The sequence below is a fragment of the Cebus imitator genome, unplaced genomic scaffold (genome assembly GCF_001604975.1).
Source record: "Cebus imitator isolate Cc_AM_T3 unplaced genomic scaffold, Cebus_imitator-1.0 Scaffold345, whole genome shotgun sequence".
NCBI classification, from domain to species: Eukaryota; Metazoa; Chordata; class Mammalia; order Primates; family Cebidae; genus Cebus; species Cebus imitator.
The window spans coordinates 2366207-2384540 of NW_016107660.1; the positions used below are offsets into that span (position 1 = coordinate 2366207).

Here is an 18334-nt window from a genome sequence, read left to right on the forward strand (position 1 = left end):
AAAAAAAAAAAAAAAAAAAAAAAAAAAAAAAAAAAAAAAAAAAAAAAAAAAAAAAAAAAAAAAAAATCACAAGTGAAAATGTCTGAGACATGTTTTAGTTGTAGTTAAAAAAAATTTCTCCAGTACACAGATAACACTTGAATTCAAGGGTATGCATAAGAATGCTGCATGAGAGGTATATGAGAAGACCAGAGGTCCAGGACTAAGCCTAAAAATCATACACCATAAATATGAGCCTATGCCAACTTCCACAGGTCGCTTTCACATGGAGAATTTAATTGGGTAGCAGAGCTCAGTGATGAAGGGTATTGGTTCTGGAGTCAGAATATTTGATGCAAATCTTACTACTTCTTAGCTATGTACTTTGAGCAAATTATTTAATCTCTTAAGATTACTTAGAGATAACTTCCTTATCTCCAAGTAGGAATAACAGTCCTTATTGCATTGGGTTGTTTGCCAAGACTGTCTGAGAGAATACATGTGAAGGTCTCATTATGGTGCCTATCACTTTAGGTAATAGGAGTCTAAGAGATGACAGGTGCTATTATTATTATGGGCACCCGTGCTCTGGAGGCTAGAAACTATCCCTTCTTTCTTTCCAGTATAAAAAAAGGCATATCCTATGATACTAATTCAAAAAATATTTTCAATAAGTCATGAAAGACAAAATGAATTTCAAATGGTTTACACCAAGTAAATGTCATTCATCATCCTGGTAAAAAGAGGCAAATAACTTCTTTACCTTTGCTTTGTCTATGTTTTAAAGAAAGGATCTCTAATGCAATGTATAGGCAAAGAATCCTTTAGCAACAACTTCAGAGGAATCATTCTGACTACAGAATTTCAAAAGGACATCCCTATACACTGATACTAGATCCAGATCTGCTGCTGCTTTACAAAGACAGTCTCTGATCTAGGTGTTGTGGCTCATGCCTGTAATCCCAGCACTTGGGGAGGCTGAGGTGGGTGGATCACTTGAACCCAGGAGTTCAAGATCAGCATGGGCAACATGGTGAAACCCTGTCTCTACTAAAATTCAAAAAATTAACTGGGTGTGGTGGTGGACACCTGTAGTCCCAGCTACTTGGGAAGCTAAGGTAGGAGAATCGCTTGAACCTGGGAGACAGACGTTGCAGTGAGCTCAGACTGCACTCCTGCCCAGGTGATACAACAAGACTCCAACTCTAAANAAAAAAAAAAAAAAAAAAAAGATAGTCTCTGTAGAACTGCAGTTTGTAAACCTGAATTTGAAATTTAATAGCAAGGATGGTTTAAAAGAATACTTCTATGATAATAGAAATCTTTGTCTTAAAAACAAATAGCTTATCATAGGAATTCTAGTTTGCCAAAACTCGCATTTTCTAAACGTTTCAAATATATGAAATAATTCCCTTTCATGTGATGAACGATACAAAAGAAACTGGAGAGAATAAAAAAATTTTTGACAACAAAAGGTTTTAATTTACTGCTGATTCAGCACTGACATAAGCGGAAAGAATCCCCAGGAGGTACCCATTTCATCCATTTAGTCAAAACTGCAACCTGTCAAAATAATTCATTGGTGAGTTACTACAAAGAAAATTTGTTTCTCTCCACTACCTTCTCCAAGGGAAATCACAATATGGAAAGTGTTACTACCTTTTAAATTTGTTTTAAAATCTTCCAGAAGTTTTTGATTACTCCCTAGTTTCAAATCAATTATCTCAAACAGAAATTCCTCACAATAGTTTTAATTTCAGTTAATTTTCTTTCTATGGAGAAATTCTGCAATAATTTAAAAGCTATCTTTTTAAAAACCTCCAAAGAACAATTTTAAAAACAAACCAATCACTGCTCTGGTATAATGAAGCTGACAGGTTATGCAATTTAAATTAGTGATAACCGGTAATCAAATCTGACACCATGAAAGGGGAAAAATGTGTTCTCGGTTCCTCAGCTTCACGTAAAAATTCACGTTTTCTAGATAATGAATCATATTTTGGCTCTACAATAATGACACAGTATCCCAATCTATTTAGATCTCAAGAGTAAGATATTTATAGTACAAAATTTATTGTAAAAATGAGCAGACTGCTTTACACTTAAACTGGTAGAAATTTGTTCTTGCAAAGTCAATTAAAATCAGTCAGGAAAGTAAGAAAAAGTAAAAAGCAAAGAGTAATATCTAATAGAATGTAAAGGTCCATATCTTCAGATCTAGCTTTTCTACTTCTAGGATGTTTACTTGAAAGGTGCTCCCACAAACACACAAAGAGATTATGTGCAAGAGAATACTTGTACAGCACCCTAATTTTAAAAACATAAAACCAAATGAATGCAAATATCTACTGATAGGAAACTGGGTAAATCAACTAGGGGGCAGCCATTAAATGAAAACTTGGGCATCGTCAACTGGGAAGGAATTAAAGGTCCACAGAGAGCAGTGGAGCCGGGGAAGAGGATCAAAGGCTGAGTCCTGAGGGAAGCTCATGCTTCATGATCAGACAAATTCTAAGGAACCAGCAGCCAACTGAAGAAAGTATCTTTAGGGAAAAGAACAATACTAGTGAGGGGTTCATTAAGATGAGGACCAGGAACTAACCGAGTATTCGGCAATTAGTATGTGACTGGTGGACAAGGGTAGATTTAGTAGTCTAGGGGAGGCTCCAGACTTGCTGGAGCTGGATTATAGAACAGGAAGCAAGAAAGCGCAATCAGTGATTATAGAGAACCCTTTCAAAGAATGATGCTACAAAGGGGAGTAGAGAAATGGAATGGTAGTTGGAGGGGAACTAAGGGACATAAGGTTTTCGTTTTTAATAGATAAGATATTACAGTATCCTTGAACACTGAAGGAAAGAATCCAAGAGATAAAAAGGTCAACATGGCTAGAATGCTGATACACACACACACACACACACACACACACACACACACACACAATTGAAGGTTAGGGGAACATACACATCTTTTCTTCACTTTTAATTGTAAAATCAAAACAAAAAACTAAAGGCTAATTTCTTGATCTATACAGATAAATACAAATAATTTAGCTTTGCCAACTTCTCATTTTAAGAACTTTTACAATTTACATGGGTGTTGTTTAAATAAGAAAATTACCTATTTAAACACACTGTCTGTCTGAAGCAATCTGGCACTTCCAAACACAGAGTACTAAGTAGCATATGAATCAAATATACCTGTAGTCAAAGATAGCTTAGAAACAATTAATGTTAAAAAGCTAACAACCTCAAGACAATTGTCATAGTGATAATCAATTTTAGTAAACATCAAGATAAAAGCTCAATCAAGCAAACGATTGTCACCAGAAAAAAAAAATCTCCCAAGGACTAAGAACAAAGCACCAGTATACATGATTTAAAGTAAACATAAAGTGCTTGATTTAAAATAAATGATATAGGCCAAATAAAGAAGTATTTTACTGCTGTCTGGGAATATGCTATAGTAACATTTTGGGGAAAATACCAGTGGTATGTAATTTGCTACAGACTGCTTTCACCAAAAGTTAAAAGCTGCTAAATATGGTCTCGAAACTATCTGTGTAAATAAACGCACACTATTCAAACCACTGCTTTAAGATGAGAATGTATTTTTCGGAAGATGTATTTATATGTATAATGAACAAAACGTAACATCCGAGCTTGTACAGAGCTCAGCTCTGTGAGAAGCGACTAATCATTTTAAAATAGAGAAAGAAGCACAAGCACTGGCCCATGTGCCCAGAATAAAGCGGCAAACTTCATTATAATCAGGTGACAGGCACTGTCAAAAACCACCCAGAGTAAAACTTGCTCAGGAAAGCTGCTATTTAAGAACCGTGGGTTTCTCTAAACAACAGCTTTAAAGATAGGTGAGGGTTAAAAGCTCTGGTATGGCTGGAATCTACAAGGATGGTCTCCTAAAGGAGTTTTCTTGCACAAATAATTTTCTTATAAAACCAAATCAAACCAAAGAAAGAACAATAACAATAAAAAGCCTTTTCATTAAAGTCAAGACCTGTTACAGGCAACTGCCTATGTTTTCTGTCTTCTGTTTAATCTGATTGCTAGGTTAAAGGTCGTTCCTTCCCTGCCATCCCCACTTAAGCAACAATGAAGTAGAAATGCCATCCTATTGCTCAACAATTTGTTTACTTCAGAACCCAATTTTAAGCAAGCAGTTAAGTTTAAACTCAGTTCCTTTTGTGCCATTTGTAATACATCAAGATGCCGATTATTCTATTTTTCTTTTCTAATGCTATAAAGATGTGTTTGTTGCAGAGACAAACAGTAAGAAAGTATACAAAACTAAAGATAAATGACAGTTATCTTTACCTGTCACTTCGAGTTCTTTCTTTCTAGAGGTAATGACAGTGAAAAAAGAAGTTCTGGCCTTTTTTCATTTGCAAACTTATTTTTAAAAATGGCTTCTTTTCACATAAAGGATTTGTGATGGTTAATTTTGTGTGTCAACCTGGCTGGGCCTTAGTGCCCAGATATTCAGGATAACATTGTTTTGGATGTTTCCATGAAGGTGATTTTTGGATGAGACTAATATTTAAACTGGTGGACTTTGAGTAAAGCTATCATCCTCCATGATGTGGGGGGACCTTGCCCAATCAGCTGATGGACTGAGTAGACAGAAGACTCACCCCTATAAAGAAGAAATTCTGCTAGCAAACGGCCTTTGGTTCTTTTTCTCTGGAGATTGTGACTAATACAGAATCATACTAGCTGAATTACTTTTCAATATGACATTTTTCGCTTAACGTATCATTGACATTCTTCTAGGTGGCAGACAGGCAGACTGCCTCATTACTGATTCTGAATCACTTCCCTAGGCGATAGTTTCAGAATTCTCCCAGTGTCTTCTGAAAATGCTTCTGCTCTTCTGATGCAGGCAACACTTCTGCCTGAGGACCCAGGTCTTGAAGGTGCAGGCACCACCAGATCTGACCACAGGGAACAAACATGAGGATGAAGCCAGTCTACTAAGGAGCTGAGCAGGAAAGAAAGGGACAGCTGGAGTCCCTGATGGCACAAGTCCTGAACTGCCTATGGCACAAGTCCTGAACTGCCTATCTGTAGAGTTCTGGTTACATAAGCCAAATAAAACTCTGGTTCTGCCATTATCTGATGGACTTTTTAATTTGCAACAAAACATGTTCCTTTTAAAATGGCTATGAGTATTCTATAATAGGGAATACCACAATGTAATCATTCCCCTTATGGTGGCCATTTAATTATTCATTATCAACATGTTTATTGAGACGGTACGAAGAAAATAGCACAGAAAGCCTGATTAGTCACCCTTTGAAAGACTGCTTATCACGTGGCCCTCATCCGCTATCTGGGAACTTAGATTTTGGAAGGGTTTACCCCATTCTAACTTATAGTGACTCAAGAAGGTTAAACTGTACAAACACGTGGTTTACACTCAACACCTATTTTCCTTCTGGGAATCTACAATTTTGGTACATGCTAGCAGAGCATGATTACAAGACTAGTTTCCAATAAAAACTCCAGGCATTGGGTCTTTAATGTGCTTCCCTGGTAGACAACATTTCACATATGTTGTTACAATTTGCTGCTGGGGGAATTAAGTGCATCCTACATAACTCCTGTGGGAGAGGACCCTTGGAAGCTTCTACCTTGTTTTCTCCAGACTTCATCCCATGTACCTTGCACCGGTGCTGATTTTGCTTTGCCCCCTTTTGCTGTAATAAATCACAGCTGCGATGACAATATGTCAAGTCCCCTAACCAAATCTTTAAAACTGGGGATGGCCTAAGGGGACTCCTGACACAGTTCCATCAGAAGTAGGATTTGCTAGAATGACTCTGACTCACTGACACATGGTGAAAGCGTTGTTTGGGAAGAGGAATGATTAAAGGTAGAATATGATGAATCTTTGGGGCCTGGGGGGTTATGGAGTCATCCACGGTATGAAGCAGTAGATGAGCTGCTGTTTGTTTTGAGAGCCATAGAATCTTAAAGTGATAGATCCAGCTCCAGGAAAGCTGGCTTGCTGGATACCCTTGACTACATTTAATCTTGCTGGCTTAACTGAGGGGAAAAAAACAGTATAGTGCATGCAGGTGAGGCCTGTGGTTTTTGTTCTCTCCTCTAGATGGGAAGCAAAAGGGCCCCCAAATTCCCAAGGATGGGCCAAACCAAAAATGTTAAAAAGTTTGCACTGCTCTCTTTTCTATGTAGGGGGAAAAAGTTAAATCTGGTTTGGAACAAAATTTTAGATAAACCAGAACAAACAAACAAACAACAACAAACCGGGGACAGGTAACAATCCAGTAGTTTTTTTCAGCCTGGCTGCTGCTCCTGCTACAACATCCTTCTCCCGCCTCCCTTCCTCTACTGCATTCCAGGATCTTCCCTGGCAGCTGAAATGCTAAAACTGCAAACACTGAATTTACTGCTAGAAGGCTGAGTAAACTGCAGTGGGGTGGGGTGGGGTGGGGAGGGGAGGGGAAGAAGAAAATTTTAAAATGGCTTTGTATTTTGTGGCTATTGCATCTAGATGTATTGTAAAAAATAATATAAAATGTTAAACACTTGTAATTTCATAAATACCAGAGGAATAATCCTGATCAGGGTAAGCTGCAAAAAAAGAAAGGTGTTAGTGGGACACAACTTCCTTGCTTTTTACTGCCAGTGGAATTTGAACTCTTTTGAGTTTTGGAAACAGAACATCTGCATAACTGATGGTTTCTGCTATGGAAGATGTGGAGCTCTGCTTATTGGAGCTGCTGAAGAAAGGAGACAATAAGAAAAAAACAGCTGATCTAGAGATGGAGATATACTTTTGTGGAGTCTTAAAAAGCAGACTTAAGTTTGCTAATGGGTTCTTGTGAAAGCCCAGGTCCGAACCTTAGAGGTGAATTATTTTCTACCCTGATGAGTACATTTTGAAGTGGATCAATTTAGACTGATGACAAACCAAAAGATGGTTTAGAAAAGCCTTGCTTATTACATGGACTTGCTGGCCCTGCAGTACCTCACCTCTGTTGAGGAAGAAACGCCTCTGGCTTTTTTTGAATCCTGAATTCACAGATCTTGATTGCCTGGACTTGATTCTAAGCTACAACCTAACACTGTCTGGTAAAGGCTTTCAATCTCAGTGTGAGCTGGGTTGAACTTTAAGCAGGCACAGGCTCAATGAGCAGAACTCAAGACTCTGCAAGCTCACACTTAGGACACCTCTCTGCGGACCCCTAAGCTGTGAAAAAACCATGAATGTTTGGCTAGGAAACCTTAGTCACATACAAATGGTCCTAGGAAAAGGCCTGCTCTCTGATGAGACCACCTGAAATCCAGCTGCTGATTGGCCGTATCCTTCTGAGAAAGAGACTGACAGCATTCTTGTGATTACTGCCAAAAGCTGCAAGCTGTGAGAGGGAACATCATAGGCAGTGTAACCCTCTACTCACTCCTGACAGGTTGATTGGACTCCTGACCCTGTCTGGCTTTCCTGATGAGTTCAGTCTGCAACAAGGCACTGGCAACTCAACTCTGCTTCCTTCACTTTTCTCCTGCTACACACACCTCAGTGAGATCTGATCATTTAAGGGCAGTCATCCTCAGAAGGAAATGATATTTTCTTTTCTTTCCTTTCCTTTTTTGAGTTGGGGTCTCACTCTGTTGTCGAGGTTGAAGTGCAATATGTGATTATGGCTCACTGCAGCCTCAACCTCCTGGGCTCAAGCAATCCTCCTGCCATGGCCTCCTAAAGTCTTCCTAAAGGACTACAGTCATGAGCCACTGCACCCAGCTGGAATTGATCTCTTCTAGGTTATTCACTGGATAAATGATCGGGTGAAAGAAGTGGGAGGGCATGTAAACCCATTTTGAAAATTTCTACAACTGCAGGTTTTTTTGTCCTATTTCTGAACATGTCTTTCTGGTTAAGTTGCACTAAAATGTTTTTCTGTGAAGATGTTTTACCCCTCTTGCACACAACCCCTCCAAACAAAAGATATGGATGACAGTATGAGAAAATCAAAAACATGTAAGATTATGACTTCTGAATGTAAACACCAAATTTTCTAACTAAGGAAAATAACCCAAAAGCCCTGAACCTGGGGAGGCATGGGGAAGGGGAAGGGGATAAATCATCTGTTTTTCAAAATGTTCCTAGAACCTTCCACCTCTTCCTAAAAGAAAACTCTGTGCACCTTCCAAGCCACTGAGAGTGCTTTGAGTTCATACTGCTGAGCCAATGATCCTGAAAGGGCTATGAAACAGCACGAGGTGGCCCAGCCCTGGCACCTTCCACATAGAAAACCTCCAGATGCTGTCCACACTCATGAGGTGGATGGACTGGTATCACAGACACCAAAACCATTTGGAACGGACTAGCAGTTCCTTCCAAATCAAGGATTGGACTAAATTATTTGGGCTAGACTGAAAACTCGAAAACAAGCCTTCCATGGTGTAAGGCCGCACTGTAATGCCTAATGTACGTTCTGTTTAAGATGCCCCAACAACTGTAAACTCTTTGCTTCCAGGTTAACATGTGTACCCTCTGGGACTGAACTTTTTTTTTTGGGACAGAGCCTCGCTGTGTTGCCCCGGCTAGAGTGCAGTAGCACGATCTCAGCTCACTGCAGCCTCTGCCTCCCAGGCTCAAGGAATTCTCATGCCACCATACCCAGCCAATTTTTTATATTCTTAGTAGAGATGGAGTTTCGCAATATTAACCAAGCTGGTCTCGAACTCTGGCCTCAAGTGATCAGCCCGCCTCAGCCTCCTAAAGTGCTGGGATTACAGGCGTGAGCCACCGCGCCTGGCCTGGGACTGAACTTCTTGTACTCTGACTCTCATGATACTGCTTCCGCCATGGAAAGGTTTAGGTCAGCTTCCACTTACTAGGCCACAGTTGTACTGTGCCTGAATTGATTTAAAAAAAAAAAAATACAGAAACTTAAGACCATGTAAAAAAAAAATAGGTAAAATATTTTTTAAAAAAGATAAAAAGATTAAAAATGTTAATATAGGAACTTAAGATGGAAGCTTATTGTTTTTCTAAGACAGGCCATTATGACAAATGGGAATTGTTTTAACTGGCTATGTCTAGGCCACCTAAAGGGCATACCTAAAATCAATATTGCAGGCTGGACTTACTACTATCTGGGTCTTATTGGTAAGTCTGCTGTAAAGATGCCTTGGTCATCTTTGACCTCCCTCCTTGATGTAGGGAGTAGACTGTGCAGAGAAGAGTTAACAAAACAGGCGTAAACTTCTCTCTTTGAGAAGGTTGGCTTACAAGATTGGCCCTTGGTTGGCATCTGGAAACTTAGATTTCTGGAGAGTTCCCACCATCCTAACGGATAAGAGTGGCTCACAAAACAAACACAACTCTGTGCTCAGTCCTTTGAGTCAGCATAGACTTACTAGGAACACTTCCTACCAAATTACTAAACCTGATAGTGTGGTCTTGGGGTTCCCCAACGCAATTGGGCATAAGTATGAAATGTTCAAGAAACAGCAACAGGGCAAGTACGGCTGGAGTCACATGAGTAAAGGGGAGTGGTAGAAGAGGAAGGTGGAGAGACAGGAGGGGCCTGATGTCAGGCTTTGTGAATAGAAGAAGTTTGGATTTTATTTTGAGTAGGACAGGAAGCCACAGGAGGTTTCTGAGCAGGAAGGAGGCTGTCTGGCGGCTGTTAGGGAACTGACAGTGGGGGAAAGAGCAAAAGGAGGGAGGCCAGATAGGAAGCTCTTACATACAGTAAACACTTTGATTATCCTTGTGTGGTTCAGGAACTACTGCAGAAAGGAGAAACCCACGTTTATTTTTAAGAATGAATGGAAATTTGACAGTGGATTTGGGCAAGGGAACGAGGAAGGCATCCTAAGCAGTCAGGAGTACCTATACAAAGGTCCAGAGGCATAAACTGTATGTTGCATTTGAAGAACAGTAAAGGGTTCTGTATTGCTAAAAAGGCTGCTTAGGGGAGGGATACACCGAAGGCTCTGTGAATCATGCTAAGGAGGGCATACTTCATCTCTCAAGCAAACAGGGAGGTAATGGAGGGCTGTAAACAGGAGAGTTATGAGATCAAATTTGAGTTTGAGAAAGATTAATATGGCAGCAACATGACTGAGAGGCTGACAAAGAGAGAAAGTTTCAAAGTAACTGTCACATAACCCAGTTCCAGTGTAGCTGGAACTGTACATATGCAAATTATGTTATATATTATATATGCATAAGTACATAAGCCTTTTCATGTATTAAGAATATATTAAAAACAAGTCTAAATCATTATTGAAAAGTGAAAACAAACTGACACAAATTAATCTAAATGTTCATAAAGTTGTTGATACAACCAGAGAATTATTTGTGATTTTAAAACACTGTATTATTACAAATCCCTAGCAAAATCTATACTGAGGATAGAAAGACCATAAAGTAATCTTGGGCCACATTCTGTGGTCCCATGGTTTGTGGTAAGGGCCACTGTTATTTTGAAACTATATATACATATTTATTATGATAAAATAATATAACATTAATGTCATTAGGTACTAAGATTTCCAGCATCAGTAAAATGAGACAACACAAAAGGAGCAAAAACCCTGATGAGGTAGAAAGGACTTGCAGCAGACCTGTAATCTGTTCTTTCTTCTCAATGGCCCAAAACAGAGCAAGTAGATACAACTCTCTATCCATGATAGAACCACCTCAGAAATATGCTAAAGAGAGACCTGCTGGCAAGCACACTGAAGGTATTTACTATTGGAAGAGTCCTTACTTATGAAATGCTTCAGCAGGATGAACTTGATCTGTCTACACTGCTCATTATACGAAAACCTGGGATGTATATGGGCATGACTCTAGGAAGTATCACATACACTATGTAATTATCAGAGAAGAAACTGGTGATACCTGGTGGTACCAAAATCCATGGGTGTTCAAGTTGCTTAGATAAAATGATGTAGTACTTGCATATAACCTATGCAATCCTCACTTTACATCATCCCTAGACTACTTCTAATATCTAATATAATGCAAATGCTAGTAAATAGTTGTTACACTACATTGTTCAGGGAATAATGACATGAACAACAAGTGTGGACATGTTCAGTACAGATGCAACCATCCCACTTTTCCAAATATTTTTAAATATTTGGTTGAATCCATGGATACAGAGGACTGACTTTATATAAGAATCCATGAATTTATGATGCTTGTGATATTGTGAAAAAATATTTGGTCTTCAGCCTGTTTCCAGAAATATAACTTAAAATCCCTGGAATCTCTTGAGTGATAAGAATGTCTTCTGTATGCTAATGAGAAAATTGGTGGCTGGAGGTGCCTAGATAGCCTTTGGATGGGACTTGGTTGCCAGGAAAACCAACCATTAGATTAGAGGGCTGGAATTTACAGTCCTACTCCCCAACCTCAGGAGGGCAGAGGATTTAAAAGTTGAGCTAATAAATCAACCACCAATAATGTAATCAATCATGCCTGCGTGACAAAGCTTCCAAAAAACACCCAAAATAGCTGAGTTCTGGGGGTTTCTGGAAAGCTGAACACATGGAGATTCCTGGAGGGTGGGTGGCATGGTCAGATCAGAGAGGGCGTGGAAGCTCCCCAGCTCTTCTCCCATACCTTGCCCTACGCCTCTCTTCCATCCGGCTTTTCTTCTCTATCCTTAGTAATATCCTTTATGATAAATGTAAATTTACATTTATATTTATTCATTTATCATATTTCCCAGAGTCCTAAGTGCTAGCAAATTAACTGAACCCAAGAATGGGGTTGTGAGAACCCTGATTTACAGCCAGTCAGAAGCACAGACAACCTGGGGCTTGTGACTGGCATCTCAAGTAGGGGGGACTGGCTCTTGTGAGACTGAGCCCTCAACTTGTGAGATCTAATGCTATCTCCAGGTAGACAGTGTCAAAACTGAATTAAATTGGCAGACGTCCTGCTGGTCTCTGCTGGAAAATCCTCTGCAGAACTGATTGCTTACTTGGTATGTGGAAAAATACCCCCAACATATCTGGTGTCGGAAGTGTTAACTCGGTGAGAAAGAGAAAAAAAAAAAAAGCAAAACACACCTTGGTTTGGTTTTTCCTATATCCTTACAATGCTCAAATACAAAGCAAAACAAAACAAATACAAACAACAACATACTCATTAGTCTCTTTTGGAGACTGCTTGGGCACCAAGTTCTCATTTCCAAACATTTCAAAGGAAAGAATCAAAGAGTTTATCTAGCTTTTCCTTGATAAGACCACATTTCAGGGTAATCAAAGACTTGATCAGAGAGAATTCTTTATAAAATAATCCCAGGATGCAGGAGGAATGGCAGAATTAGAGTCGCCATTTTTGCAACCCCTAATAAGTAAAAGATCCAGACAACAAACATAAATGGTTGCCAAAATCTCTAGGCAAAAGATCAATGAGGACCTTTACAATGGTGAGATAAAGCTGATACCACTTGACACCGCTGATTAATCTTAACATCAGTAAAAGTAGGAAAATCAGACACTACATGTCTTTCAATGCAATGCATAGAAACTACACACCACTACCTATGAAATACTCTCAATAAAAAGACAGAACCAAATCTACCCATGTCTCTAGAACTAACTCCCAGTTTATAGAATATACAGCAGATAACGGAACAGTCTCAATGACATTACAAGGACATGACCAGCTAGATCCAAAATGTGGGAAATTGTACAGCGCAAAGGACATTCTGCATTTCTTCAGCAAATAAAATGACAGTTAAAAACTGGGGAGGGGCCGGATGCAGTGGCTCACACTTGCAATCCCAGCACCATGGGAGGCCAAGATGGTCAGATCACTTAAGGTCAGGAGTTCGAGACCAGTCTGGTCAACATGATGAAACCCCATTGCTACTAAAAATACAAAAAAATTAGCCAGGCATGGTGGCACACACCTGCTATCCCAGCTACTCAGGAGGCTGAGGCAGGAGAATCTTTTGAACCTGGGAGTCGGAGGTTGCTGTGAGCCAAGATCATGCCATCGCACTCCAGACTGGGCACCAAAAGACCCCACTACACAACTCCAGTATGAATAAATAAAAACAAAATTAAAAAAAAAAAAAAAAAAAAAAGGTGGGGGAGGGAGAACAGCAAGAGTTTAAGAGAAACCTAGATCTTAGCTTGGAAACTAATTCAAACAAATTAATTGTAAAAAGACACTTGAAGCAACTAGAAAAATTAAACAGTCTGGGTATTAGGTAATAAAGGAGTAATGGCTAATTCTGTGATTTTGCTGAAAAGAAAATTCTTGAGAGAGAGAGAGAGAGAGGGAGGGAGGGAGGGAGGGAGGGAGGTAACAGCACATGTGGAATTTGCTTTAAAATATTCTAGGAAAGAAAAAAAGGGCAATTGTGTGTAGGGAAGTAAAGATGAAACAAGACCAGCAGAATGTTGATGTCTATTGAAGCTGAATGAGGGGTGGTAAGGGGGGGGTCATTTTACCCTCTACCTTTGTGCATGTTTAAAAATTCCTCAGGCTTGGTGATGTCTCATGCCTGTAATCCCAGCACTTTGGGGGGCCAACGTGGGAGATCACGTGAGTTTGCTGCTGCAGTGAGCTATGATCATGCCACTGCACTCCAGCCTGGGTGACAGAGTGAGAACATGCCTCTAAAAATATAAAAACTAAGAAAAACAAAAATAACAAAATAAAAATATCCCTAATTAAAAAATGAACAATGGATTAAATTATTTAGTAAAAATTTTAAAACGGTAATACAAGCTAGGCTGAGGTACAGAAAAAGAGGTATTTTCAAAGGAAATAAGCAGATTTACTTTTCTGAAGAACAATTTAACAATGTGTATCAACTGTCTTTTAAACTTTTACATCCAATTCAGCAAATTTGCTTTTAAGAATTCTAAAGCCGGGCGCGGTGGCTCATGCCTGTAATCCCAGCACTCTGGGGGGCCGAGGCGGGTGGATCATAAGGTCAAAAGATCGAGACCATCCTGGTCAACACGGTGAAACCCCGTCTCTACTAAAACTACAAAAAATCAGCTGGGCATGGTGGCGCGTGCCTGTAATCCCAGCTACTCAGGAGGTTGAGGCAGGAGAATTGCCTGAACCCAGGAGGCGGAGGTTGCGGTGAGCCGAGATCGTGCCATTGCACTCCAGCCTGGGTAACAAGAGCGAAACTCCGTCTCAAAAAAAAAAAAAAGAATTCTAAAAAAATTTTCACATATTTACACAAAAATACATCTAAAATGATCAACCGGCAAAATGTAAACATTTTGGTTTTATGGTATCATATATTTACATATCATTTTTTATAGCCATCAACTATCAAATTGCAAAACAATGCTAAATGACATGGGAAAATGTTTATGGTAAACTGTTAAATGCAAAATGCAGGCTGCTATAGCATACACATTTTGACCCAATTTACTTTTCTTAAAACTATTCGTACACCTAAAAAATTCTGAGAGAATATTTTCCATGATGTGAGTAGCTGTTTTTTTCTAGCTGATGTGATTCAGGTACTTTTAATTTTTTAAAAATAGTCTTTCTATTCATGAGAATGGTATATTTATAGTAAAAAAAAAAAAATTCTATTTTTTAAAAAAGTTCAAATTTGGATCAGTTCCTTAGAGTGGCTAGCAATGGAATAATAAACAGAAATAAACAGATAAGGCAGTGATGGCTGAAATAATAAACTAAAGGACAGAAGGGTAGCAGGACATGGTAGAATCGATACATTAATAATTAATTTCTAAAAGGACTGATATTTAGAAGACTATTGTGAAAAAGATGAAGTTTTAAATTGAAAAGTAGAGGTTTCACGATGGTCAATGTTAGAATAGGGCTGAAGTCCACAAACGCTTCAACTGCAGAGGGACAGACACCTCAATCAAATCACCTAAGATGATCCACAAGGTTCTTGTAGCAATAATCCTACCACAACCCTGAAAATAACCACAGTGGCATGTTAGGCAATTCTTCCTGAGTTTCTGTTTTGTATACTGCCCTGACAGATTATTTTTTAAAATTTATCAGTGAGAAATACATTTATATACTGGAGTCCAAAAAGAAATATTAGGATATTAATAAAAAGATAAATGCAATCCCATCTATTGAATTCAGCTTATGTAACTTGGGTCAAATCTGTTAAGTGAGTAACTTTGGTATATTAAAATCTAGAAATTCCCACAAAAACACACTCTATATATTATTTGTGGGTAATAATCAGTGAAGGCAGTCTTCTTCACCCTCTTTATTCATTAGCCTAAAAATTTCAGTTGTCTCCTAAATAAATCAAAAAGCAAGAAAAATATCCAGACTACCTGGTTTCCGTACTTTCTTTGGCTCTTCATAGTCCCTGTTTTCTGGATTTGGAGACTCTAGAAAGCTGATATCTTCTGTGACACTTTCCCCCTCCTGGCTCTTGAGGCTATCTTCCTCTTCTTGAATAGAGGATTCTAATTCGGATTCTTCTGAATCAAGAAATATTTGACCAGCAACTACTCTGCCTGCAGTAGTATGGTCCTTTACTGACTCATCTGATGTCAAAGTAGTCTGAAAATATAAAGTATTTTTTAGTTACCAACAATGCCAAGACTTTCCCCAGTCCTATTTGACCATTATTTTTACTAATCCAGATATCACATCTCCTTCAGTTCCCTGAAGTACCACACTCGCTCATCTCTATAGGCTTTGGCATGTGTCCATCACGTGCCTTCATCACCTGCCTAACTTTCAGTCTTGTTGAATTTCAACTTAGATGTTATTTCCCCTGGAAGCCTTCATTAATTGTCAAAGTCTGGGTTAGCTTCTCCTTCACATGCCCTCAACATACCTTATACTTCTACTTCCTGCTTTGATCTACATACCCTCAAATCTAAAGATCAGAGCTCATAACTGATTGCAGGGTTGGGCTTGGGTAGTACTCGGGTAGTACTCGGATGGGAGAGCTCCATCAACCAGTAAGTGCATTAACTCATTGGATTTATTTTTGAAAACTGCTAAGTGGAAACAAATGACACAGGTTAAATCTTTGAACTTAGACACATACACACACAGAGCACATTCAAGTTGAAATGAAATATTTACTATTCCCTCTTGTAGATCAGTGATTTTTTTCTTCCTCCAAATAAACTAGAACTAATACTAATACCATCTGTTTTTTTCTGTCCTTTTTAATTTAATTCTATTACTCAAAAGTTGTAGATTTCATATCATTTCTAAGATACATAATTCATGCTTTTAAATTGGGCAGAAAATACTGGCCAACATGCATTTTAGTACATACCTTGGAATCTAAGGATTCATCCTGGCTGCCTTCTTCATCTGCAAAGAAATTTTAAGACAATTTAGTAATCTTTCTTGCTGGGAAATTTCAGTTACTATTCAAAGAAAACATTTGAAAAGTATTGCAAATAATCAAACACTGGATATACAAACCTAGAATTACTTTAAAGTTAGCCATATTCAACGATTTTTCAGAAAAGAACAAGTGAAAGGAAAAAAAAATGGGCTGGGGGTTTAGTTTCTTTCTCCTGCAAAGGCATTAGCTTCATCTGTTACAAAGGTAGGAGAACCAACACTCACCAACAAAAACAGGTATTTCTTCACATTCCATCCAATTCTTGTGAGTCTATTTAGTCTGTTTCTTAGAATGAGTTACTAAGTTCATAAAAATAAATCTCTAATTTCATACTCTGGGCTTCCACCTATTCTGTTTCTCTGCTCACGATCTTGAGTTAGAGTAGCCCATGTTAGTGCTAAATAGCATTTTTATTGTTTACTAGTAGTAGTAAGGATGGAAACTAAGAATTATTGTTTGATAGCAGAGTTGCAAAACAAATATATTTAGGATTTGTGTTCTACTTTTCTAAGAGATAAGCAGATACAGGCAAAAAGCACCATGATCCTATCACATATTTACTCAATTGAGAGCTATATATTAAGAAATCAATAGCTTATATTAAACAATGAAAAACAGCCACTGGTTACACCTTTCTTAAAAATTCACACAGCCTGCTTTGGTGTTGTCTGATTACATTAATTTTGCTTCTGTTACTCTTTGCATGTTTTCTGACTATTACTTCTATTCTGGCTGCGTGTTACTCTTCTTCCTGCACTTACATAAACACAAGTCAATGTTCAGAGGCAAATGCTTGATTTTTGTATTCCTTGACAGTTTAAAACAGCAAATCTGTCAGATCATCTTTAAGTTTCTTTCTTGCTCTTCAAATTACCTGATTTTATTCAGGAGTGAGTTTCAGTATTACCTGCTCCATAAGCTGTATGAGATATTAACCAATAGACAAGAATGCTGTAAGACCATGTGATTTTGACTAGAAAACTTGGTATTATAGTTGTCATTTATACTTTACTTCCTATGGCTGTATCTTAAATATTATTTGTAATTTATAACTCTCTAAAATACAACAAAAACATGTGTTGGAGTTTATTATCAAAGTATTGAGCTAATGCTAAGAAGTATAACCAACTCAATTATGCACAAAATATACAACACAATCTCACAATAGTTCTTTTGAATATTTGAGAAAACTAGTCCACTAGTGAGGTTCTGCCATGTATGAAAATGCTTACAAGTCAAAGGAAATTTAAATTACAGCTACTATTCATATTCACCCACTTTCAGATTACCTTCGAAGTATGTATTACTTCTGGCAGGTGGAGAGAAGGGTATGGTACATATTAGTCCCATAGTGCCCATAACACTAGGCAATGATGTCAATTAACAATTGTCCTTCATACTAACTTATTCACAAATATTACCCAAAGCCCAATTTCTAACATATGGTTCAAACTCCATTCTCAGCAAATCTTTGGATAATTAAAAAAATCATCTCTATATCAAAGTTGTATTGTAAGTACATGCGATTAATCACAAACTTGAACTAGTTAATATATCAAGAACAGACATTAAATACTGAAACTTTAGATTAGTTGGAACTCTAAATCACTAAATTGCTAAATTTAGTACTGCATCGTAACAGGTTACATAGGTAGCTAAGATGTGAATCGTACAGACACTCCTGTAAATACATTTAAAGACATGTACATTTCACACAGTACAAGCTGTTAGGAATTAGGGTAGCAAAATGTGTTTTGGAACTCCAAGAAACATGATTTGTGACATCAGGGTTATTTCATGTGAATTGCATCATGCTTCTCTTTCTCGCTCTCTCTCTTCACCACTAGGACTACACATTAATATTACCGGTAAATAAGATAATTCTTTCTCAGTTACTAAAATGGGAAAGGCTGCTCCAGATGGTAGTCTCAAAGCATAAGCTATTTTCTTTTTCAAACTGATACACATACTCACACAAAACTTTTTTTTTTTTTTTTTTTT

General features: G+C 38.2%; 1 protein-coding gene across 1 annotated transcript in view; it reads right to left on the reverse strand.

The window, feature by feature from the left end:
* The window catches only part of SEL1L (SEL1L adaptor subunit of ERAD E3 ubiquitin ligase), a 53886-nt gene that overhangs the window by 31228 nt on the left and 4324 nt on the right, over positions 1-18334 (reverse strand). The window contains exons 2-3 of the mRNA XM_017505914.2: positions 16259-16296; positions 15294-15525 (exon numbers count right to left, since the gene is read on the reverse strand). Coding sequence (XP_017361403.1) covers positions 15294-15525; positions 16259-16296 — 270 coding nt within the window. The remainder of the gene's footprint in view (positions 1-15293; positions 15526-16258; positions 16297-18334) is intronic.